This window comes from Pongo pygmaeus, chromosome 2, assembly GCF_028885625.2.
Source record: "Pongo pygmaeus isolate AG05252 chromosome 2, NHGRI_mPonPyg2-v2.0_pri, whole genome shotgun sequence".
Lineage (NCBI taxonomy): Eukaryota > Metazoa > Chordata > Mammalia > Primates > Hominidae > Pongo > Pongo pygmaeus.
The window spans coordinates 194,761,769-194,787,734 of NC_085930.1; the positions used below are offsets into that span (position 1 = coordinate 194,761,769).

At 44.1% G+C, this 25,966-nt stretch overlaps 1 protein-coding gene across 4 annotated transcripts in view; it reads right to left on the bottom strand.

Moving 5' to 3' along the window:
• Positions 1–25,966, bottom strand: part of LIPH (lipase H) — a 75,095-nt gene that overhangs the window by 40,585 nt on the left and 8,544 nt on the right. The window contains exons 2-5 of one of the 4 annotated variants that reach the window (XM_054483574.2): positions 23,429–23,549; positions 18,123–18,195; positions 16,032–16,130; positions 9,780–10,233 (exon numbers count right to left, since the gene is read on the bottom strand). In XM_054483574.2, the coding sequence (XP_054339549.1) occupies positions 9,780–9,828 (49 nt within the window). In that variant the 5' untranslated portion in view covers positions 9,829–10,233; positions 16,032–16,130; positions 18,123–18,195; positions 23,429–23,549. The remainder of the gene's footprint in view (positions 1–9,779; positions 10,234–16,031; positions 16,131–18,122; positions 18,196–23,428; positions 23,550–25,966) is intronic. The other 3 variants (XM_054483576.2, XM_054483575.2, XM_054483573.2) reach the window with 3 other exon arrangements.

A 25,966-nucleotide genomic window follows, 5' to 3' on the forward strand; every position in this document is an offset into this window, starting at 1 on the left:
ACACCCCTGGAAGCATGCAGTCTCTTCCCATTGTCAAATACAGTCGATTCTCATTATTTCTGGATTTTTCTTTCTTTCTTTCTTTCTTTGTTTGTTTGTTTGTTTGTTTGTTGAGACAGGGTCTCACTCTGTCACCCGGGCTGGAGTACAGTGGCACAATCACAGCTCACTGCAGCCTTGACTTCCTAGGCTCAAGCAATCCTCCTGCCTCAGCCCTGAAAGTGTGTGAGACTACAGGTGAGTGCCACCACACCCGGCTATTTTTTTTTTGAATTTTTTGAATTTTGGTAGAGATGAGGTCTTGCTATGTTGCCCAGACTGGTCTTGAACCCCTGAGCTCAAATGATCCTCCTGCCTCACCCTCCCAAAGTGTGGGATTATAGGCGTGAGCCACCCCACCCAGCCATATTTGTGGATTTCTTTTTGGTTTTTTGTGTTTTATTTATTTATTTATTTTATTTTTTTGAGACAGAGTCTTACTCTGTCACCCAGGCTGGAGTGCAGTGTCATGATCTTGGCTCACTGCAACCTCCGCCTCTCAGGTTCAAGCATTTCTCCCACCTCAGTCTCCTGAGTAGCTGGGATTACAGACGTGCACCACCACGCCTGGCTAATTTTTGTATTTTTAGTAGAGACAGGTTTTCGCCATGTTGGCCAGGCTGGTCTCGAACTCCCGACCTCAGGTGATCTGCCCGCCTCAGCCTCCCAAAGTGCTGGGATTACAAGCGTGAGCCACTGTGCCTGGCCATATTTGTGAATTTCTTATGTGCAAAATTATTCATCACCCCAAAATCAATACTTGAGGAACCTTTTCAGTCATTCAGGGACATGCGTAGAGTGGCGAAAAATTTGTGTTGCCTGACATGCATGATCTCAGCTGAGGTCAGAGAGAGCAACACTCCACCTTCTTATTTGTTTCAGCTCTCATACTCTAAACAGGTGTCCTTTTCATGAACACTTAGGTGACAGTCACTTAGTGCCACGTTTTTTGCTTCCTGTGCTTTTTCTTTTTTCTTTTTCTTTTTTTTTTTTGAGAAGGAGTTTTGCTCTTGTCGCCCAGGCTGGAGTGCAGTGGCGAGATCTCGGCTTACTGCAACCTCCACCTCCCAGGTTCAAGCGATTCTCCTTGCCTCAGCCTCCCGAGTAGTTGGGATTACAGGCGGCTGCCACCACGCTCCACTAATTTTTGTATTTTTAGTAAAGACAGGGTTTCACCATGTTGTCCAGGCTGGTCTTGAACTCCTGAACTCAGGTGGTCCACCCACCTCAGCCTCCCAAAGTGCTGGGATTACAGGCCTGAGCCACCACACCCAGCCGCTTCCTGTGCTTTTTCTTGGTTATTTCGCTGTTTAAAGTGGTGTCCACTCATAGGTTTATAGCAGCAGTATTCACAATAGCAAAGATATGGAATCAACCTAAGTGTCTCTCAAAAGATGATTGGAAAAAGAAAATATGATGTATATATACAATGGAATACTATGTGCTCATAAAAAAGGATGAAATCATGTCTTTTGCAGCAACATGAATAGAACCTGAGGCCATTATCTTAAGTGAAATAACACAGACACAGAAACACAAATACTGCATGTTCTCACTTATAAAGAAGAGCTAAATAATATATCTAGGGCTGGGCGTGGTGTCTCACGCCTGTAATCCCAGCACTTTGGGAGGCCAAGGCAGGCAGATCACTCTGAGCTCAGGAGTTCGAGACCAGCCTGGGCAACATGGCAAAACCCCGTCTCTACTAAAAATACAAAAATTAGCTAGGCATGGTGGTACACACCTGTAATCTGAGCTACTCGGGAGGCTGAGGCAGGAGAATTGCTGAACCCAGGAGGCAGAGGTCGCAGTGAGCTGAGATCATGCCACTGCACTCCAGCCTGGGCAACAGAGCAAGACTCCATCTCAAAAATAAATAAATAAATAAATAAATAAATAAATAAATAAATAAAATGGTGCACAAGCATAATGCTGAAGTGCTGTCTAATGTTTCTAAGCAGAAGAAGGCTATGATGTGCCTTAGAGAGAAAATACATGTGTTAGGTAAGCTTCATTCAAGCATGAGTTAGAGTGCCGTTGGCCATAAGTCCAATGTTAATGAATCAACAGTATATATTAAATCAGATGCCTTTAAACAGAAACACACAGAAAATTATGTATTGATCCACTGACAAAAATATTGTGACCAGAGGCTTGCAGAAAACTAACCTTGGACTTCCCCTAGGAGCAATGGTTCAGCATTTGCTAATTCAGTGTTTGAGGCCACTTCATGGGACATAACTAACACAAACAATGAGAACAGGCTGGATATAAAAATTATCTTCTGGACTCACGCCTGTAATCCCAGTGTTCTGGGAGGTCAAGGCAGGAGGATTGCTTAAGCCCAGGAGTTTGAGACAGCCTGGGCAACATAGCAAGACTCCATATCTATTTTTTTGTAATTATCTTCTGAAACCATACTTCTCCAGTTATGTAGTTTTAGTTCTATAAAGTACATGTCCATTGCTCACTGAGTCCTTTTCCTAAGCTTCTCCCTTTACCACTAAGGTGACTGGCTCTTGCTGTCTTTTTTTTTTTTTTTTTTTTTCGATGCACGGTTTCTCACTCTTGTGCTCCAGGCTGGAGTGCAATGGCATGGTCTCGGCTCACTGCAACGTCCACCTCCCGGGTTCAAGTGATTCTCTTGCCTCAGCCTCCCGTAGCTGGGATTACAGGTGCATGCCACCACGCCCAGCTAATTTTTATATTTTTAGTACAGAGGGTTTCACTGTTTTGGCCAGGCTGGTCTCGAACTCCTGACCTCAGATGATCCACCTGCCTCGTCCTCCCAAAGTGCTAGGATTACAAGCTTGAGCCAGCATGCCCGGTGCTCTTGCTGTCTTTCAAGGAGGGCTCATGGTTAATATAATGCCTAAATTCATTTGTATCTGGGAATAAATTCCTTAGCCTAAATGATGACCTGGCTTTGAACCACACTCTTTCCTTCAGGAAAAATCAATATTCTACTATTTTCTTGTACTGAATTCTACCCTGGAGAATTTTCCTCTGTTTTTTTTTTGTTTTGTTTTTTTGTTTTTTTTTTGAGATGGAGTTTCGCTCTTGTCACCCAGGCTGAAGTGCAATGGCGTGATCTCCGCTCACTGCAAACTCTGCCTCCCAAGTTCAAGCGATTCTCCTCCCTCAGCCTCCCCAAGTAGTTAGGATTACAGGCACCCACAACCACGCCTAGCTAATTTTTGTATTTTTAGTAGATATGGCATTTCACCATGTTGGCCAGGCTGGTCTCGAACTCCTGACCTCAGGTGATCCTCCTGCCTCAGCTGCCCAAGGTGCTGGGATCACAGGCATGAGTTACTGAGCCTGGGCGAGAATTTTCTCCTTTTTATGTCACTTGCATTTTTTCTACCACATACCTGAAGCATTATTTCCTTTTTCCAGAAAAACTCCCCACTGATGTAGAAGCTCCAGGATAATTAATCTGTTCCACCCATTGTAATGTCAGTGCCAAGAACAGGGCCTGGTTCAGAGTTAGCATCAATAAATGTTGCTTGAACAAATGAATATCAACCTGCTAGCATGTTCTGCAGACATCAGGTCCTCCAAAGTGTTGGGATTACAGGTGCGAGCCGCCGCACCCGGCCTCATTCTTTAAAAATTTATTTCTGTTGGTATTTCTAAAGTCATCAGATACTTGTATGCCTTCAGAAAGCAAAATCCTTTTGAGTTATTTTATTGTTATGGTACAAAGTCAAGGTTGTTCAGAGGTAGTGCAACAGAGCACATATAACCAGTGACCACAGAACATGTTAAACTGGTTTTTAAAGCTTAACTTCTTCTATTTGAGTTTATCTGAAACAGGAGAAATTTTGCCTGTCCTCTTCAGACTACTTTGAAATTCAGTTACTCTGAAATGCCATTTCCTGTTGACAGTTGGAAAATTACAGTTGGATGAGTGGCGTTTCCAATATCCTTTGATAAGGAATTCGGACTCCTATTTAGAGCAGGCATGATTATCATTTATTCCCTTCTATCTCTTAAAAGAAAAGAAACATATCCAAGTAGGATACCAGGGCAATCTGACTGTAACTTCTTTAGCATAATTGTGCCTGAGATGTTTTCTTGCAATTTAACGCATGGTCGCCTGCAGGTCAAATCTGGTCATGCCCATTTATATATTGTCCATGGCTACTTTCCTGCTCTAAAGGCAGAGTTGAGTGGTTATGACTAATGGCCCATAAAGCTGAAAATATTTACTATCTGGCTCTTTACAGAAAATGTTTGCCAACCCTAGTCTAATGTCCTAAACACAAATACAGGCCAAGTGCGGGTGGCTCACACCTGTAATCCCAGCACTTTGGGAGGGTCCCTTGATGTGAGGAGTGGGAGACCAGCCTGGGCAACATAGTGAGATCCCATCTCTATAAAACAAAAAAAAACAAAAAAACACGTCTTTGGAAACAGCATGAGTTTTTGAGTCAGACCTAGATTTGACGTCCAACTCCACTGCCTATTAGCTATGTGACCCCTGGTAATTAATTGCCTAACCTCTCTGGGCCTCAGCTTTGCATCTGTAAAATAATCATAATAGGCCGGGCACAGCGGCTGACACCTGTAATCCCAGCACTTTGGGAGGCTGAGGCGGGTGGATCACTTGAGGTCAGGAGTTTGAGACCAGCCTGGCCTACATGATGAAACCCCATCTCTACTAAAAATACAAAAAAAAAAAAAAGAAATTAGCTGGGTGTGGTGGCACATGCCTGTAATCCCACCTACTTGGGAGGCTGAGGCAGGAGGATTGCTTGAACCCGGGAGGCAGAGCTTGCAGTGAGTCGAGACCCAGCCACTGCACTCCACGCTGGGTGACAGAGTGAGACTCTGTCTCAAAAATAAATAAATAAATAAAAATAAAAATACAAAAATTAGCCAGGTGTGGTAGCGCACACCTGTAATCCCAGCTATTCAGGAGGCTGAGGCAGGAGAATCACTTGAACCCAGCAGGCAGCGGTTGTGGTGGGCCAGGATTGCACCACTGCACTCTTAGCCTGGACGACAGAGTGAGACTCCGTCTCAAAAAAAAAAAATTTCTAAAGCTGGGCATGGTGGTGCAGGCCTATATAATCCCAGCTACTTGGGAGGCTGAGGCAGGAAAACCACTTGAGTCCAGGGTTCAAAGCCTGCCTGGGCAATACGGCAAGACCCATCTCTTTAAAAAAAAAAAAAAAATTTTCCCGCCGGGTGCTGTGGCTCACGCCTGTAATCCCAACACTTTTGGATGCCAAGGTGGGAGGATCACTTGAGCCCAAGAGTTCAAGACCTGCCTGGAACAATAAGGTGAGACTCTGTCTCTAGAAAAAATCAAAAAGTTAGCTGGGCGTGGTTGCACATGCTGGTGGTCCCAGCTACACCGAGCCTGTGGCAGAAGGTTGGCTTGCACCCAGGAAATCAAGGCTGCAGTGAGCTGTGAGCTGTGATCACACTACTGCACTCCAGCCTGGGCAACAGAGTAAGAACTTGTCTAAAAACAAACAAACAAAAACCAAAAAAACGGCCTGTGCTGTCTCAGCTACACACTCAGCTCTGGCTTCTTAACTTCTACCTCATTTTGGAGGAATTAATTTTATTTCCCACATTTCTGATTGGAGAAAACCCTCTTCAAAGAGAGGAGGCTCCTCATTCATATCCAAAGAGGCATCTGTGAAAAAAGAAGACGGAATTATGGACAGAGGCGAGGAAGTTCTGCGATTCTACGATAGTCAGTAAACAAAGGCGGGAATTGCTTGAACCCGGGAGGCGGAGGTTGCAGTGAGCCGAGATCACACCACTGCACTCCAGCCTGGGTGACAGAAAGACTCCGTCTCAAAAAAAAAAAAGACGATATCTCAGACCCATGGTTGATGAAGGTGCCTTGGACCCTTTGGTCCACTGACCTCCAAACCTACATTACAGAAGTGAAATTCTGACATGTCCTACATGAAATTAACCTTGACATGTAGTGCCCAGTCAGTAAGTAAAACAGCCCTGACTCATACTGATTTTTTATCTCGAGTTTTAGTTTCTAAGGTGTGCTTGAGCTTTCTTCCCCTCCACCCCGCCCCCAAACATGACATAGATGTATATCAATACATTCTTTAGAACAGAGGTTCACAGTCAGGTTTACTGACTTGATGCTGCCTGAAAGTATTTACTGAAGGCAGGGCACGGTGGCTCACGCCTGTAATCCCGGCACTTTGGGAGGCTGAGGAGGGTGGATTGCCTGAGTTCGGGAGTTCGAGAGACCAGCCTGGCCAGCCTGGCCAACATGGTGAAACCCCATCTCTACTAAAAATACAAAAAATTAGCCGGGCGTGGTGGCAGGCACCTGTAATCCCCAGCTACTCGGGAGGCTGAGGCAGGAGAATCGCTTGAATCTGGGAGGCAGAGGTTGCAGTGAGCCGAGATCGCACCACTGCACTCCAGCCTGGCAACAGAGCGAGACTCTATCTCAAAAAAAAAAAAAAGAAAATATTTGTTTCTTTTTTACCCTGGGCAGAGACAGGCAAGAAGCATATGGGCAGGACACCCTCTTGATTGGAAGGACATGCCTGCTTTTAACCACTGGCTGTATTTCTTTAGGATGCAACCGAGAAAATAAATGAGATGCCAGATTTTCTCATTCTCATTTCTGAATCGTGTGCATAAATATGCACATTCACACCCCCTCATTCACCTTTGTCAACTTGTTAGAGAAAGATGAGTCAGCACACAGGCACAGTTCCAAATCATTCTAGAGGATTGCAAATATCTGAGGAAATAATTCTGGTTTTGGCACTAAACAATTTTTTCTGGGAAAATATCTATCTAGTTTTACAGTTGCTATGGGCCAAAATATTGATAGCAGAGTAACTTTTAAAAATACTTATGTCAAGCAGCCTTAATTTAGAACAATATTTTAAAGCCTATGTTTGTTTCACCACCTGCAGCTGAAAAACCCTGAGGGCTTGTTAAAAATGCAGATTCCAGGCCAGGCACAATGGTATGTGCCTGTAAGTTCCAGATACAGATAGAGCAGGAAAATTTTTGAGACAGGGTCTTGTTCAGCCAGGCTGAAGTGCAATGGCTACTCAGAGGCACAGTCATAGCTCACTGCAGCCTCCAACTCCTGGGCTCAAGCCATCCTCCCCCCTCGGCCTCCCCAAGTGCTGGGACTACAGGTGTGAGCCCCTAGGACCAACCAAAAAATTTTTTAAGATGTAGATTCCAGGATCTCACTCCCAGACCTACTAAGTTTGGATTTTTGGAGGTGGAGTCTGCATTTTAATCAAGCCCTCAGGGGATTCTAGTGTACTTTAGTTTGTTAGCCATTGCTTTGTTCACTGGTAAGATTATGGCAAACATTCCTAACATGATTTGACAAAGATTAGAAAACAAAACAAACATTTCTGAAACTGAATGACTTGTATCCTTGGGATTTCTGAAGCCCATTTTAATGCTTGTTAATTTTTGAACTGCAAGCAGAAGGGAAAAACAAAAAGTCCGTGTATTTGAGATTGACAATGTCTGCTACCAGATGAATACTATTCAACACCCTCCCTAATGAAAGTTCCAAGTTTATGGTTTCCTAGACACTGAGAAGACTAGAATTAGCTTACAGCTATACTAGTTTTTTTCCTTCTACCTACAGAAGTTTATTCTTGTGTGTCTCTGTCTGCTGAGATTCTATCATGCAGCAGTGACAGTCTTCTAGAATCATGTAAAACAAGACTTTACTTCTGAGAAGATGCTAAGGAAAAGGAAGGTCACAAAAAAATTAAGTTGCCATTTTTTCAACTTTATAAATGGAGATACATAATGAAAGACTGGAAGAAGGTACCCACAAGCCATCTCGTGTTTTTGTGTTAGGGTTGGCCCTGACCCACTTAAGATACCTCTACATTTATATTATTATTATTTTTTTTTTTGAGATGGAGTCTCACTTTGTTGCCCAGGCTGGAATGCAGTGGCACAATCTTGGCTCACTGCAAACTCTGCCTCCCAGGTTCAAGAGATTCTCCCGTCTCAGCCTCCCGAGTAGCTGGGATTATAGGTGCATGCCACCAGGCCCAGCTAATTTTGTATTTTCAGTAGAGACGGAGTTCACCATGTTGGCCAGGCTGGTCTTGAACTCCTGACCTCAGGTGATCCATGTGCCTTGGCCTCCCAAAGTGCTGGGATTATAGGCGTGAGCCACTGCTCCTGGCCATTTATCTTAATTTTTTTAATTTAAAAATGATAATAGGCTGGGTGCAATGGCTCACGCCTGTAATCCCAGCACTTTGGGAGGCCAAGGCGGGTGGATCACAGGATTGAGACCATCCTGGCCAACATGGTGAAACCTCATCTCTACTAAAAATACAAAATTAGCCAGGCGCAGTGGCGCACTCCTGTAGTCCCAGCTACTTGGGAGGCTGAGGCAGGAGAATCACGTGAACCAGGGAGGGGGAGGTTGTAGTGAGCCGAGATCACGCCACTGCACTCCAGCCTGGATGACAAAGCAAGACTCCGTCTCAAAAAAAAAAAAAAAAAAGATAATAAACATATACTTTAAAATATCGACTTCTCAGTTAAAAATATCATCATTGGTATGATTTTAACTTACTAGAAAATCAACTTCAAAACCATATATAAAGAAAAATTTATAGGCCAGAAATCCTAATACTATTTTTCCATTTCCCTTCTCAACTTCATTCACATGCATACATACATGATTTTAACATAGTTGTAATTATAGTTTACCAACAAATTTAAGTTATGCTTTTTCTACTTTGCATTACTTTAAAAATGTTTGCTTATTTCTGCATATCATCAGAATTAGTTTAAAGGCTACTTTAAAAAAATTAAGTTGATATACCATCTTTTATCCATTCCTGTATGTAGAAACATTTTGGTTATATCTAGTTTCAAGTTATTGCAAGTAATATAGTTAGACTTATCTCTGCATAGGAGGCTTTTTTCTTTTAAAAGTTATTCATTTAGAATAAATTCCCAGCAATGGTTTTACTAGCTTAAAGTATATGAACATTTTTACAGGTCTTAATATATAACATATTTACCCTTTGCCCTTCAAAAAAATTATATCAACCTTCATTACCACAGCTATCTGAAACAAAACTGAATACCTAAAAAGGTTGCAAAGTGTCGAATTTTTTTTTAAGCATTTCACTTTATTTTTGTTACATTATCTGATACATTAGGGTTTTAATTTTGATTTCTTCATTATGATTAATAATTTTTAAGTTATAAGAATGCCAGGAACCATTCCAAGGAGTTTATTTATATAAAATTATGTTTTCTCTAAGAATAATTTAAATAAACTCTCAATGCATGAAAATATATAAACCAACCCTCGATATATTAAATATAAGATAGATTTTTATATTTCCAGAAAATAAATCATCTCATTTCACAGAACTAGAAAGGCACAGATAAATAGGCTAAGAAAGAAAATAAGACTTCTAGATTTTTCAGCATATTTGATTGCTGTAAATAAGAAGAAATTAATTCTAAGACATAATAGCTTCTTTTATTATTGAGAAATTTTTTTCAGGATGAGAAAGTTCATCTAACCTGTATCTTTTTTTTTTTTTTTTTTTTTTTTAAGGAAAGATTAGGGAAATGATACAGGCTTCCTATATCTTTTTCCTTAAAAACGACTCTATGGAACTTAAGTTCACTGAAGGAAGTGGAATGATGACATGCAAAATGACAACACAACTAATTCTATTTTTTAAGCAGTTAAGAAAACCAGTTTGTAAATAACCTACCTGATCTTGACAAGCACATCAAACTGACGAATAAGTAGAATCTCAACATATGGAAACTGGAGAGATCGTGTGTCACATTCACAAGAATGATTTACTTCGCAGAGGCTTAAGAGTTTCCACTGTGGGATTTTGCTCACAGTGAGCTCAGACGACTCAGAGGTGTGGTGACAACAGGAAGTTCCCTAGGGACTGACTGCAGGCAGTCCCAACCCTTTCAGGATCTTTGACTCCTCCTCTTTTCAATAAAAGGTCAGTTATTGTCTACTTTATACAATTTTGTGCATATCTTAATATTATAATCTGCATCTGCAGAATGACGAGTTCAGAATAGTTTCATTCTTCGTGGGCGGTTTATTAGTTGTTTGGCTTGGTGTGTTGAAACCAAGTATGACTTGAGATCTTTTCCCCTTGGTTCTTGTGAATGAAATAACAAATCCAGTTTGTATCTGTTGGCCTGTATATACAAAACCAGTTTTTATGTTTGTTAATTCATACACTCATTCATCATAGGGCAGTCTTTAGATTTTAAGAACATATCATTAGGTCCAATTATACATCTACATTTGCCAAAATATATGTATGCTTCAGATTAAAAGAAACTTTTTTTGGTATTATATATCTTTATTTGTATTTCTTCCTACCTAGAATTTCTACATCTCTAATAGGTCATTTTTAAAAAAGAAAAACAGGCCGGCGCGGTGGCTCACGTCTGTAATCCTAACACTTTGGGAGGCTGAGGCGGGTGGACTGCTTGAGGTCAGGAGTTTGAGACCAACCTGGCCAACATGGCGAAACCCTGTCTCTACTAAAATTACAAAAATTAGCCGGGTGTGGTGGCACGCACCTGTAATCCCAGCTACCTCAGGAGGCTGAGGCACAAGAATTGCTTGAACCCGGGAGGCAGAGGTTGCAATGAGTCCAGATCACATCACTGCATTTCAGCCTGGGCGACAGAGTGACTGTCTCAAACAATAAATACATAAATAAAAGGGAAAAATGAATGAAAAACTTTCAAATAGAACCCCGTGCCAGAATCTATGTATCTCAGTGATAGAGGTAACTAAACTTGTGCTGCATAGCTCCAAGGTAATTTAATTCCCTTTCTGGTGAGAATGCTTGCAACACTAACTCAGGCTTCTAGTGGTCTGATGAGCTTAAAAATAAATTAATAAGCCAGGCGCGGTGGCTCACTCCTGTAATACCAGCACTTTGGGAGGCCGAGGCGGGCGGATCACGAGGTCAGGAGATCGAGACCATCCTGGCTAACATGGCGAAACCCCATCTCTACTAAAAATACCATTAGCCAGGCGTGGTGGCGGGCGCCTGTAGTCCCAGCTACTCGGGAGGCTGAAGCAGGAGAATGGTGTGAACCTGGGAGGCGAAGCTTGCAGTGAGCCAAGATCGTGCCACTGCACTCCAGCCTGTGCGACAGAGTGAGACTCCGTCTCAAAAAAAATAAATAAATAAAAAATAATAAAAAAATAAATTAATATGCTGGGCACAGTGGCTCATGCCTGTAATCCCAGCACTTTGGGAGGCTGAAGGGGGTGGATCGTTTGAGCCCAGGAGTTCCAGTCCAGCCTGGTCAACATGGCAAAAACCCATCTCTGAAAAAAAATACAGACATTGTTTAGTGCACCTGTGGTCCCAGCTACTCAGGAGGCTGAAGTGGGAGGATCACCTGAGCCCAGGAAGCAGGAAGTTGCCATGAGCCAAAATCATACCATTGCACTCCAGCCTGGGTGACAGAGTGAGACCCTGTCTCTAAATAAATAAATAATAAAGACACAACTTAAGAAAACATTTCATCCAAAGCATGAGGCAAAAGCAATTAGTCATTTAGCATTGTCTACCTGAAGTATGGGTTTGTGAAGTAATAGTACTGCTCATATAAGTTTATCTATTAGTTCTCTTCATGTTCCCACCCCATTTGAATAGCAGGAGATTCCTTTGCAGGAAGTAGATTCTAGCAATGCTTCCCAAGAAGTCAGTAAGTCAGAATCACCTGGGAGCTTTTAAAAGTACTGTGGGCAGATTTCTGTGTCACACGTCAGACCTAATGAATACCAAGACTGCCTAGGGCTGACTTATTATACTAACCTGAGTTCGAATCCCTTGTCTTCCACTAGCTTAGTTGTGTAGACTTATGCAAAACATTTAAGTTCTTTTTTTTTTTATTTTTTATTTTTGGTGAGACGGAGTCTCACTCTGTCGCACAGGCTGGAATGCAGTGGCGCGATCTCGGCTCACTGCAAGTTCCGCCTCCCGGGTTCACGCCATTCTCCTGCCTCAGCCTCCCGAGTAGCTGGGACTACAGGTGCCCGCCACCACACCCGGCTGATTTTTTGTATTTTTAGTAGAGACGGGGTTTCACAGTGTTAGCCAGGATGGTCTCATCTCCTGACCTCGTGATCCGCCCGCCTCGGCCTCTCAAAGTGCTGGCGTGAGCCACCGCGCCCGGCCCGCCGCTTTTTTTTCTTTTCTTTTCTTTTCTTTTTTTTCCAGACAAAGTCTCACTCTACCACCCAGGCTGGAGTGCAGTGGTGCAAGCTCACTGTAACCTCAAACTCCTAGGCTCAAGTGATCCCCCTGCCTCAGCTTCCCTAGAACTACAGGTGTATGCCACCACGCCCGGCTAATTTTTTGATTGTAGAGGTGGGATACTTGCTACATTGCTCAGGCTGGTCTCAGAACTTCTGGATTCAAGTGATATTCCCACCTCAGCCTCCCAAAGTGTTGAGATTATAGGCGTGAGTCACCGTGCCTGACCCAACATTTAGGTACTTAAAGTCTGTTTTCTTAGCTGTAAAACGAAGATAATAAAATCACACATTTCACAGGGTTGTTATATGGACTAAATGAGATATTACAGCTAAAGTCCTTAGCACTGTGCTAAGGTAAGCACTCTGGCAACTTGATAACTATTGTTATTATCTAGCTGGCGACACATCTGTACCTTTCCTTTCCAGCAGAAGGCAGGCTGCACAATGTTGAGAAGAGAGACTTAGACAGGATTTTTAGGACTGGGGGGCACCCTAAGTCTTGGGGCTTCAGGTGAGAGACTTCAGTCACCACTTCAGCCTGTTTTTGTTTTTGATTTTGTCTCCTGCTTGGAGAAATAAATTAAGGAACTGTGAATAAGTGAAACCAAATAGGTCGGGTGTGATGGCCCACGCCTGTAATTCCAACACTTTGGGAGGCCAAGGCGGGCGGATCACCTGAGGTCAGGAGTTCAAGACCAGCCTGGCCAACATGGTGAAACCTCATCTTTACTAAAAATACAAAAGTGAGCCAGGCATGGTGGCACACGCCTATAATCCCAGCTACTTGGGAGGCTGAGGCAGGAGAATCGCTTGAACCTGGGAGGTGGAGGTTGCAGTGAGCCGAGATCACGCCACTGCACTCCAGCCTGGGCGACAGAGTGAGACTCTGTCTCGACAACAAAAAAAAGAAAAACCAAATAGATGGCCTGTTAGCCTGTCTATTTCTCGCTCAGCTTTTGTTTAGTTTAGAGAAAAATTTGCTTTTATTGCTGTAAGCTTTACTAATTTGAAAACAACTGCCCTCTGGAACAAACGGAGACTTGTTTCACATATCTTTTAGGAACCTGTTAGGGAATTCCTTGCTCCCTGTTTAATCAGTATACTTGCCTGATAAATATTTGTTGAGGTCCTGTGAGTTTTAAGTACCATGCCAAGTGCTTATCTACACAGAGCTAATGTACATTTTCCTGGAAACTATCCAATTATAGGAATGGGAATCATTTCTGTTGGGAGGACTCTGTGTGTTACTTTTTGTTGTTGTTGTTGTTTTTGAAACAGGTCTCACTCTGTCACCCAGACTTGAGTGCAGTGACTCAATCACAGCTCACTGGTCTTGACCTCCTGGGCTTAAGGGATTCTCCCACCTCAGCCTCCTGAGGAGCTGGGATCACAGGCACATGTCAGCATGCCCTGCTAATTTTTTAATGTTTTTGTAGAGATGGGGTCTCACAGTGTTGCCCAGGCTGGTCTCAAACCCCTGGACTCAAGCAGTCCTCCCGCCTCAGCCTCTCAAAGTCCTGGGATTACAGGCATGAGCCACCGTGCCTGGCCTCTTTGTGTTACTATTAATGATTTTCCTGCTGGTGGGCACAGAAGGTCTCTAACTTCTTAACTGTGCTCCTTTCTATTTTAGGCTTTCAGAACAGCACAAAAATCGATGGAGAATCTGTCCCTTAGTTTTTTGCAATAGTGAGAAATATCAAATATAAGAAAACATAAAACATTGCCGAGAATGGGGAGAGGAGAGGCAGGGAAGAGAGGAGAATGGGTGTGACTGTAAAAGAATCTTTTAGTTGGCCAGGCTCATGCCTGTAATCCCAGCACTTTGGAAGGCCGAGGCAGGTGGATCACCTGATGTCAGGAGTTCGAGACGAGCCTGGCCAACATGGTGAAACCCCGACTGTACTAAAAATACAAAAATTAGCTGGGTGTGGTGGCAGGTGCCTGTAATCCCAGCTACTCAGAAGGCTGAGGCAGAAGAATTGCTTGAACCCAGGAGGTGGAGGTTGCAGTGAGCCGATATCGTGCCACTGCACTCCAGCCTGGGTGACAAGAGCAAGACTCCGTCTTAAAAAAAAAAAAAATCATCTTTTAGTGATGAAATAATTGTGTATCTTAATTGTGGTAGTGGCTATGTGGTGGTGGACAGGTGATAAAATAGCACACAACTACACACACTTATATGTGAAACTCTAAGTGAGGTCTGTGGGTTGTCAACCAGGGTCAATTTTTTTGTTTTGCTTATTTTTATACTGACTTTATATTTTTTGGAGACAAGGTCTCACCCTGTCACCCACCACAACCTCCAACTCTTGGGCTCAACTGATCCTCCACCTCAGCCTCCTGAGTAGCTGGGACCATAGGCACAAGCCACTGCACCTATTTTTGTAACTTTCTGAGAACCAATAATTCTTTTTATTTTCTTTTAGTTTTCTTTTTTTTTTTTTTTGTGACACAGTCTTGCTCTGTAGCCCAGGCTAGAGTGTAGTGGTGCAACCTCGGTTCACCGCAACCTCTGCCTCCCAGGTTCTAGCTATCCTCCTGCCCCTCAGCCTCCTAAGTAGCTGGGATAACAGGCATGTGCCACCACGCAGAGCTAATTTTTGTATTTTTTAGTAGAGACAGCGTTTTGCCATGTTGGCCAGGCTGGTCTCAAACTCCTGGACTCAAGTGATCCACCCTCCTCGGCCTCCTAAAGTCCTGGGATTACAGGTGTATGCCACCATGCCCGACCCAAAAATTATTTCAAAATAAAGTTTTCCAGGCTGGGCGTGGTGGCTCATGTCTGTAATCCCAGCACTTTGGGAGGCTAAGGCGGGTGGATCACCTGAGGTCAGGAGTTCGAGACCAGCCTCACCAATATGATGAAATCCTGTCTCTACTAAAAATACAAAAAAATTCACCAGGCGTGGTGGCATACGCCTATAATCCCAGCTACTTGGGAGGCTGAGACAGGAGAATCGCTTGAACCCAGGAGGCAGAGGTTGGGAGGCAGAGGTTGTAGTGAGCTGAGATTGTGCTATTGCACTCCAGCCTGGGAAACAAGAGTGAAACTCCATCTTTCTCTCTCTCTCTCTCTCTCTCTCTCTATATACACACACACACACACACACACACACACACACACACAAATTAGCCGGGCATGGTGGCAGGCGACTGTATTCCCAGCTACTCGGGAGGCTGAGGCAGGAGAATCGCTTGAACCCAGGAGGTGGAGGTTGCAGTGAGCCAAGATTGCGCCACTGCACTCCAGTCTGCGCGACAGAGCAAGACTCAGTCTCAAAAAAAAAAAAAAAAAAGAACTTTTCCACAATTTTAAAAGATGAGTCAACTCATAATCATTTGAAATAATTTATTCAAAAGTACTCTAAGAAAAAGCATTTCTTCATTTCCAATCAGTTAACTACTGTTTTCTCAATCCTATGACCTCCTGATTACAACTCAAGAATACCACAGTTTTCCTAGTTTCCAATCTAGAAACCTGTGGGTTTTTCTTCTTCTTTATTAAACCTAAAAGTCACTTGCTACAGAGAGCATATTTAAAAGGTACAGGCAAGCTTCCAAACGCATGGACAGGAAAAACAGGTATGAAGTGTAATGGAGCTAAGGGGTGGAGGTTTTATAACTCTCATTTGTTTCAACAGCCAAGAAAGGTGACCTATGTCCCCATCCGCCCAGGTCTAGGGCTCCCAGCTGGGATATGACTCACTGTAACACCCTTTGGTCTTCCCTTCCACATCAGTGACCCTGCCATTTCTCACTTGCAGTTCAAGTTTGGAAAGATAAGTGGGTTTTTTCAATTCATATCCTGCAAAGAGATAAGGGTAACTTTCCCCAATTCCGTTTATTCGTTTCATTTCATCATTCCCTCATTTATCGAACATTTCTAGAGCTCTCAGTACAAGAAATATGGAAGAAATAGAACATGCTTCTTCCCTCAAGAAGACAGACACATTAACAATGAAAATGGTAATAATAATGCTAATATAGGCCAGCATGGTGGCTCATACCTGTGATGCCAACTGTGGGGGGCGCAAGGCAACATAGTCAAGCTTATGTACAAGGCATCTGAGGTCGGGGCATGGAAAAATACCGAGGCGCTGTGTGTATGTTATTTGTGCATGAGAATGAAACTCGGCCCTGAAAACAGGACAGGGAGTGGAGTGTGTGCTGTGATAAGGAACGCTGAAAACAGCGTCCTGAGAATGCAGTTTGAGCGCTTTTACAAGGCCGCAGGTGCCTCACGACGTGACCTCAAAAAAGCCATCTAGTGGATGTTTGTGGTTTAACAAGCCCTTTTAATAAATACTTGGCGGACGGATGCTGGGGCGGACTCTCTTAGAAGAGCTACCCCCCAATGTCGGGCGCGGTGGCTCACGCCTGTAATCCTAGCACTTTGGCAGACGGAGACGGGTGGGTTACGATTCAAGACCAGCCTGGTCAAGATGGTGAAACCCTGTCTCTACTAAAAATACAAAAAATTAGCCGGGCGTGGTGGCAGGTGCCTGTAATCCCAGCTACTCGGGAGGCTAAGGCAGAGAATTGCTTGAACCCAGCAGGCAGAGGTTGCAGTGAGCCGAGATCATGCCACTGCACTCCAGCCTGGGCAACACAGCGACTCCGTCTCAAAAAAAAAAAAAAAAAGAAAAGAAAAGAAAAGAAAAGAAAGAAAGAAAGAAGAGCCACCCCCCATTCTAACTGGCGTGAGATGGTATCTCATTGCGGTTTTGATTTGCATTTCTCTAATGACCAGTGATGATGATCATCTTTTCATGTGTCTCTTGGCTGCATAAATGTCTTCTTTTGAGAAGTGTCTGTTCACACATCGGGGCCTGTTGTGGACTGGGGAGCTAAGGGAGGGATAACATTAGGAGAAATACCTAATGTAGGTGACGGGTTGATGGGTGCAGCAAACAACCAGGGCACGTGTATACCTATGTAACAAAACTGCACATTCTGCACATGTAACCCAGAACTTAAAGTATAATTAAAAAAAAAAGAAAAAGAAAAAGAAAAAGAAGAGCTGCCCCCCACCCCGCTCAGCTGGAATTGTCTGGGCACTCATTTCGTGGCATTCATTGCAAGCTATAAGCTCTGCAAGTGGTGTCCCTGACATGATCGCCTTGAAGTTACGTGTGAAGGAGGAGAGCTCATCAATTTTCGGGGAATCTCCACCTGAAAAGAATTCAGAAGATTTAAAGGGAGAGATTCCTGACTCCCATCAGGAGGACACGACCCACACGTAAAATATCAGGGGTTGGGTTATCATGGGTCAGGAAATGACCAACGAACAGAAAGTTTTTTTTTTTTTTTTTTTTTTTTTTTGAGATGGAGTCTCTCTCTGTCGCCCAGGCTGGAGTGCACTGGCCCGATCTCCGCTCACTGCAAGCTCCGCCTCCCGGGTTCACGCCATTCTCCTACCTCAGCCTCCCGAGTAGCTGGGACTACACGCGCCCGTCAGCCTAGTAGAGACGGGGTTTCACCGCGTTAGCCAGGATGATCTCGACCTCCTGACCTCGTGATCCGCCCGCCTCGGCCTCCCAAAGTGCTGGGATTACAGGCGTGAGCCACCGCGCCCGGCCCAGAAAGTATTTTTTAAAACAGTGCAACAGCTACTTAAGGCTATCCAGTGCACTGTAGAGCCTGGAGCTCTACACAAGCTCATGCTTTTAATTCGGCAGGAATGTCCTTGGTTTCCTGATCAAGGAACCTTAGATTTAGAGCTATGGGAGCAGGTAGGTCGCTGCCTGAAAAGAGGATATGAGCAAGGTCATTCTACTAATTTTACTATTTTGACCACCTGGGCGCTGGTACACTCTGCGTTGTATCCTCTTTATCTGCCAGATCGCGGTTAGATGGCCCATTATCTCCACCTGAAAATAATTCAGAAGATTTAAAGGGAGCGATTCCTCTCCCCACTTCATTCCCTTCTATGGGGAATAAGGAAGAGATTTTTTCCAGTGAGGAAAAACAGGAACCAGAACAGCGGGGGCGGGGCAGTGCTCCTCTCTCTACTACATTCCCTTCTGTAGAGGGGCCTAATGAGGACTTTTTTTCTAGTGAAGATAAAGACGACCGGAGCCTTTTCCTCCCCGTATAGAAAACCCATTGACCTCCTTTCCTCCACCCTTAAAGGGACCTGCGTTTGTTGGCCCCGTTCGGCCAACAGCACCTCCCATCCCCCTTAAGGAGACTAGAGGCCGCCCGAGGGACAGTTCTTAGATAAGACCCCCTGGTCAGCGAACATCGGTATGATCGGGTGACCGCGTCTCCTCAACCAACTTCCCTGCTGGAGGGGTGCCGCCAGGAGGGAAGGAAAGTGGCTAATTATGATTGTCTTCCTAATATGCAAGTTCCCATTTCCTATTTCCAGCATCAGCCTTTCTGGCCTTGTCTTTTTTTCTGTTTTTCTGGAGTATAAGGGGAAGTTGCATGCTGCCTCCTTGGTTTTATCCCAGCTAGCTGTAGCTTTCTTGCTGCCCACAGAGGCCTGGGGCAGGAGAGTTGCTAAGATGCCAGGGAGTGCCCATTTGGTCACTGGCAGTCTGGGCAGGTTACCCCTTTCTGGGTTTATGGTGACGGAGGGGAAGCCAAAAGGCAAAGAGCAGGCAGCTCCAGCCGGGTCCTGAGGATACGCCTCACCACGGTCACGTGCCTTAGTAACTGTGCCCAGGAAGTGGCCTGCTGCTCGGTGTGCTGCTCTTTCTGCCCTTCCCTGCCACCCCTCGCATGTCTCAGTTGACAAGCAATTCCTTTGTCTTCCCTGGCTCCCTAGGGAAAGAGCTAAAAAACTGTCCATGTGCACCCCGATCTCACTAGCCTAAGGTGGGCAAAGGAGTGAAGCATCCTAGAGTACAGAGCCCTGGGGGGGAGGAGCCCGCTAATAAGGGGCGCTCTCCTGTAGCCATATATTAAATGCTAACTAGGTTAAGGTGGAGGAGCTCTGCCAGCTGCTGTCATCTTCAGAAGACAGACACAGCAGTAAGGAATGTTTGTTTTGCTTTTTTATAAAATGTTTAAAAACACTGTGGCTAAGAAACTTCAAAGCAGACCCTGTGCTGCATGTGTGCTCCTCCCCTAAGCCTCTCTGCTTGGGGGTGGTAAAAATAATAAAAAGCACATTTTCAGTACCTTACCTAACAGGGTTGGCTCCAGGCGTAGGGGGCCTAGAAGATAAGGGGAGTGGTTTTCTCCCAGCCTGTTACTCTCTTGCCTCCAGCCTCTGTGCTTACACATGCACTTTACCACCCAGTCATTCTCTAGCCTCTTACTGCCAATAGTAGTCTTCCTTCCTTCCTCTCAGGGTAAGGACAGCAACAAGTGGCAGGCTATTAAAAAGAGAAGCTGCCTAAGGAGCCCAGAATGAATACAAAGAAACCAGCCACAACCCTACTTTCTCGAGCTCACTTCTAAGACATTCCAGCTAAAGGCTGATGCAGGAAAATGGCCAACATCAAAGGACATTTTTTAAAGTTTTTTTTTTTTCTGTTTTCTACACACTTAAGCTAACTCAATGCAGGTTTATTATCCTGGCGACTTGCAGTCACATTCTAATGACTTTCAAGGGCCAAAATATAGTAAAAATCACTTAAAATATCCATCCCTTCCATGCCTTAGTTTAACAGGTAGGCTTTATCTTTTGCCATTTCTGTATTTTATATGTTATGTACCTGTCTCATAATTCCTTTAAACATTGCAAAAGACTACAGATTTAATAGCTTCTCTTCTCATAAAGGGATGCCAACGTTGCGTCCAGCTGTCAGGATATGACCCTGCTATTCTTTTCCTGTCTTTAAGCGAGGAACAATTTCATACTAAGAGAGTATCTCTTAGCTTGTGATCTTGATTGGCAAGTAGCAATGACTGACTTTATTGGTAATATCAGCTTTCATTTACCAGCCTCTAAGCTCCTGAACTTTTTACAAACTGTGCCTGTTAAATTTGTATCTATTGTTGTCTCTGAGCCTTTTACTTCATGCCACCACTGTCTTTACAGATGGCTCAAAAAAAAAAAAAAATTGAAAAAGCAGCTATAGTGTGGCAAGATGCCATGCAGAACTGGCAGCACAAAATCCAGGAGCATTTTAAAAACTACACAACAGGCAGAGTTAGGTGTCCTGATATTGGCCTTACAAACTTTTCCTCACCAAGACATATAGTTAGTGATTCCGCTTATGTGATGTATAGTATTATTCATTTAGATCTTGCACATGTGAAGGGCATTACTAATAAACCCTTATTAGCTTTGTTTCTTGCAGCGCAAGAGCTCCTCTGTGCCTGTCATCACCCTCTTTACATCACAGATACCCGCTCTCATTCTATTCTGGGCTACCTGGTCCCCTATCAGAAGGGAACGCTCGAGCTGCTACTCTGGTATGACCACAGATGTGGTTTGCAAATTCTCCTGCTTTTTGCGAGCTCAGGCTGATCATGCTTTTTTTCATCAGAATGCCCGTAGTCTTAAACAACAGTTTCATCTGACACTTATTCAAACGCACATGATTATTAAAACTTGTGCTGATTGCCAACTGCATTCTCTTTCCCCTTTTTCCTTAGGCCTTGGTGCCAACCCACGAGGTCTGCCTAATGCTATTTGGCAAACTGATGCTAGTCAGTATCCACCCTTTTGACGTTTCAAATTTCTCCACGTTACCGTGGACACGTATACAGGCCTGATACATGCTACCCTCCAGACCAGAGAAAAAAACTAAAGATGCAGTTGCTCATTTGTTTAAATCTATTATAACTCTAAGCCTTCCAGACACTAGAAAAACTAATAATGGGCCGGGTGCAGTGGCCTGTAATCCCAGCACTTTGGGAGGCCGGGGCGGGCGGATCACCTGAGGTCAGGAGTTCGAGATCAGCCTGGGCAACATGGTGAAACCCCATCTCTACTAAAAATACAAAATTAGCCGGGCGTGGTGGCACATGCCTGTAATCCCAGCTACTCAGGAGGCTGAGGCAGGAGAATTGCTTGAACCTGGGAGGGAGAGGATGTGGTGAGCCGAGATGGCACCATGAATTCCAGCCTGGGCAACAAGAGTGAATCTCCGTCTCACCAAAACAACAACAAAAAAATTATAATTAATAATGGACCTTGCTATCTTAGTGCTTGATTTGCATATGCATTGCACCTTTGGCACATACAACACAAAACTGGTATTCCTTATAACTCAACACAAAACTGGTATTCCTTATAACTCAACCAGTCAGGCCATTGTTCAATGAGCTCATCAAACTCTTAAAGTATATCTTAATAAACAAAAAAGGGGGAATATGGGACTCTCTTCTCGAAAACAAGACCTGTTGTTGGAGAACCAACTGACAATGACGGTGATGATTCAGAAGGCACCTGACATTACCTGGGGACAGCTAAAGAAATTGGATCAACAGGCATCTGTTCCGCTTGCAGCCATGGAAGCCCCTGTAACTGCAGAGAATCAGTTTCTTATGTATCTGGCAGTAATTGGGGAAACTTCTGAGAAAGTAAGACAGACATGGATGTTGGAGTGGCTGGTAATTCTTGTCCTTTGTCAGTGGGATCAGCTCAAGAACATGTTTATTTGAGTCATGTTCTAAATCCCCCTGTTTTAATGTTATTACATGGTGGGATGCTGACCTGCCTTTGTCATCTAATGATACTTCTTGGACAGGAGGCTGATGGATGCCCCTGTGTTACCTCTTAACTGAAAATTTGTGATGGATTAAACTTAATGACTCCTTGATTTTATTGTCTAGTAACCCCCCTCTTAGTTTTTCCACAATAGCACATAAGTGTGTTACTCTCATCCCTCAGGAGTATCTTCACTATCAGCCTAAAAGGGATGCTAAGCTTGCAAACTTGACCTTTATTTCTACTATAACCACTAATCTTACCGAGGTCTCTAATCAAGCTTCACAAGTGCCTGATCTTCCTATACGCCTTCCGAGAAGGGACTGGTGACATAAGTTTGAGGCCATCCAGTGGTTGCCGTGCAGACAGCCTACACCATGTCAAGGGCCTCTGTTTGATAATGGCACCTTAATTGATTGGGGTCCCCATGGAAATCTTATGTCTGCAAATCAGACTACTGGACTTAGGAGTCCCTCCAATAGTTCTATTACCTAGTCAGAATGTGGGCTTTCAGGACCAATATTACAACTGAAAGGGAAACAATCTTTAAGCCCTGCTCATACCCAAATTTGGAGATTAGGATTTCCCTTTTTGAACGGGTTATTTCACATGGTGAGTATATTACTAGCGGTGGCAACTATACCCTCTCTTTGCGTAATAATGTTACTGACACAGTCCTGATTTGTACTATGCACACTTATATGCTTTTGTTTGGGCAAGGTGTTCCTAACATAGAGCAGAATCAATCCTTTTATAGTATTAAAGTCTCTTCCAGTAGTTGGTATGCTACATGCTTGTCTCACCGAAACGTTACACAGTTGAATACAACCTGTCATGATCTTAAAATGGTGTGTGGAATTGTGGCTGCCTGTAAATTTAACCCCGAGCTGGGAAGTAGATTCCACCCTGCAGCTATTTAGAAAAGCGCTGTCTCATACTCGAAAAAAAAAGAGATTTCTGGCCACTTTAATTGCCTTTTTAGTCTCAGCTATTATTATATTAGCAACTGCTGCCACTGCAGCTGTTTCTCTGATGGAATCTATTCACACAGCCTCAGTGGCAAACCACATGGTATATAATGTAACCCATGAATTTCAAGAACAGGTAAATATTGATAAAACTATTCTGTCTCATCTGAAGGCTCTTGAAGCTTCTGTTACGTAGCTGGGGAATCAGCAGCAGGCATTCATTACCCATCAAAATTTACACTGTGATTGGCAATATAATTCTATCTGGATCACACCCCTGCCATATAATAGCTCCCAATATAATTGGGAGAGAGTGAAAGCACATCTGCAAGGGGCTTATCACGACCATTTGTCTTCTCAGATTTCCACTCTTGAGTGTGAATTAAAGAAAGGACTTGAAGAATGGTCGCAGTAATTACAAACAAGTACCCTTCAACAATTACAAGAAGGCTTTCAATGGTTAAACCCGAACACTTGGTTGTCTGGGTTAAATATACGCATTTGGATGATGGCCGCTGTACTTACTCTTTTTTGTATCTGTTTGCTAGGCATTTGCAGAAGGCTCTGTGCTGCCACCCGATGCATCTATGACCAGAGAAGAATGATACCAGGGAAGAATTACGTTGCATGGGATGACCAGCAAGCTCTAAGAATTAAAGAAGGGGGAGATGTGGGAGGCACATGGCAACATATTCAAGCTTATGTACAAGGCATTTGAGGTCGGGGCATGGAAAAATACTGAGGCGCTGTGTCTATGTTATGTGTGCATGAGAATGAAACTCGACCCTGAAAACAGGACAGGGAGTGGAGTGTGTGCTGTGATAAGGAACGCTGAAAACAGCCTCCTGAGAATGCAGTTTGAGTGCTTTTACAAGGCCACAGGTGCCTCACGACCCGACCTCAAAAAAGCCATCTAGTGGATGTTTGTGGTTTCACAAGCCCTTTCAATAAATGACAGACGGATGCTAAGGTTGACTCTCTTAGAAGAGCTGCCCCCCGCCCTGCTCAGCTGGAATTGTCTGAGAACTCATTATTGGCGTTCACTGCAAGCTATAAGCTCTGCACCAATACTTTGGAACACCGAAGCAGGTGGGTCACCTGAGGTCAGGAGTTTGAGACCAGCCTGGCCAACAAGATGAAACCCCATCTCTACCAAAAATACAAAAATTAGCTTGGCGTGGAGGCAGGTGCCTGTAATCCCAGCTGCTTGAGAAGCTGAGGCAGGAGAATTGCTTGAAGCTGGGAGGCAGAGGCTGCAGTGAGCCGAGATTGTGCCACTGCATTCCAGCCTGGACAACTGAGAGAGACCCCATCTCAAAAAAAAGAAAGAAAGAAAGAAAGAAAAAAAGTGAATATAGAGACATGGACACAAATTCTATGGGAGAACAGAGGGGAAAGCAATGAGATATAGGGAATCTCAGACATTGCAAAAGCATTGCAAAAGCCTCACGGAGGAGGTGCCCTTTGGTCTGGGTTCCAAAAACTAGGTAAGTGTTCATGAGGTACAGAAGGTGGGGGAAGGGTATTTCAGGCAAAGTGAAAAGACCAGGAGTCATGAAGCCATGACAGAAGCGCAGCTTAAGGGATTGGTGTGTATGAACAGGGAAATGATAATTTGAAGATAAGCTGTGAAGAACTTCATAGCCATGCTTAAGATATTGGATTTCACCTTCGAGGTGGTAGGAACCTGACCATCTTCTTGTTAACTCATTTAAAAGTTAATATGTTTTATTATATAATAATACAAATGAATATAATATAATAATACTTAATATATACTATACTACATAATAAATATAACATATCTATATGTTAACTTATTAACATTATTACACACAAAAAATTTTTGGTCATTTATTACAAAACAAGAAGGAAAGGCTGGGCATGGTAGCTGACGCCTGTAATCCCAGCACTTCGGGAGGCCGAGGTGTGCGGATCACCTGAGGTCAAGAGTTCAAGACCAGCTTGGCCAACATGGCGAAACCTCGTCTCTTCAAAAAATACAAAAATTAGCCAAGCGTGGTGGCGTGTGCCTGTAATCCCAGCTACTAGGGGGCACTGAGGCAGGAGACTTGCTTGAACCCAGGAGGTGGAGGTTACAGTGAGCCCAGATGGCACCACTGCACTCCCGCCTGGGCAACAAAGGGAGACTCTGTCCCAAAAAAACAAAACACAACAAAACAAAACAGGCTGGGTGCGGTGGCTCACGCCTGTAATCCCAGCAATTTGGGAGGCCAAGGAGGGCGGATCACGAGGTCAGGAGATCGAGACACCATCCTGGCTAACACGGTGAAACCCCATCTCTACTAAAAATACAAAAAATTAGCAAGGAGTGGTGGCGGGCACCTGTAGTCCCAGCTACTCGAGAGGCTGAGGCAGGAGAATGGCGTGAACCTGGGAGGCGGAGCTTGCAGTCAGCCGAGATCGCACCACTGCACTCCAGCCTGGGCGACAGAGCGAGACTCCATCTCAAAAAAAAAAAAAAAAAACCGAAGGAAAAATCTATTTAAAATTAAAATCTGGCCAGACGTGGTGGCTCACGCTTGTAATCCCAGCACTTTGGGAGGCCAAGGCAGATGGATCACTTGAGGTCAGGAGTTCAAGACCAGCCTGGCCAACATGGTGAAACCCCATCTCTATTAAAAATACAAAAAATTAGCTGGCTGTGGTGGTGTATGCCTGTAATCCCAGCTACTAGGGAGGCTGAGACAGGAGAATCATTTGAACCTGGGAGGCAGAGGTTGCAGTGAGCTGAGATCATGCCATTGCACTCTAGCCTGGGCGACAGAACGAGACTTCCTCTCAAAAAAAAAAAAAAAAAATCAGCTAGGTATGGTGGCTCACGCCTGTAATCCCAGTACTTTGGGAGGCCAAGGCGGGTGGATCACCTGAGGTTGGGAATTTGAGACCAGCCTGATCAACAGAGAGAAACCCCGTCTCTATTAAAAATACAAAATTAGCCAGGCCTGGTGGCCATGCCTGTAATCCCAGCTACTTGGAAGGCTGAGGCAGGAGAATCGCTTGAACCCGGGAGGCGGAGGTTGTGGTGAGCCGAGATCGCGC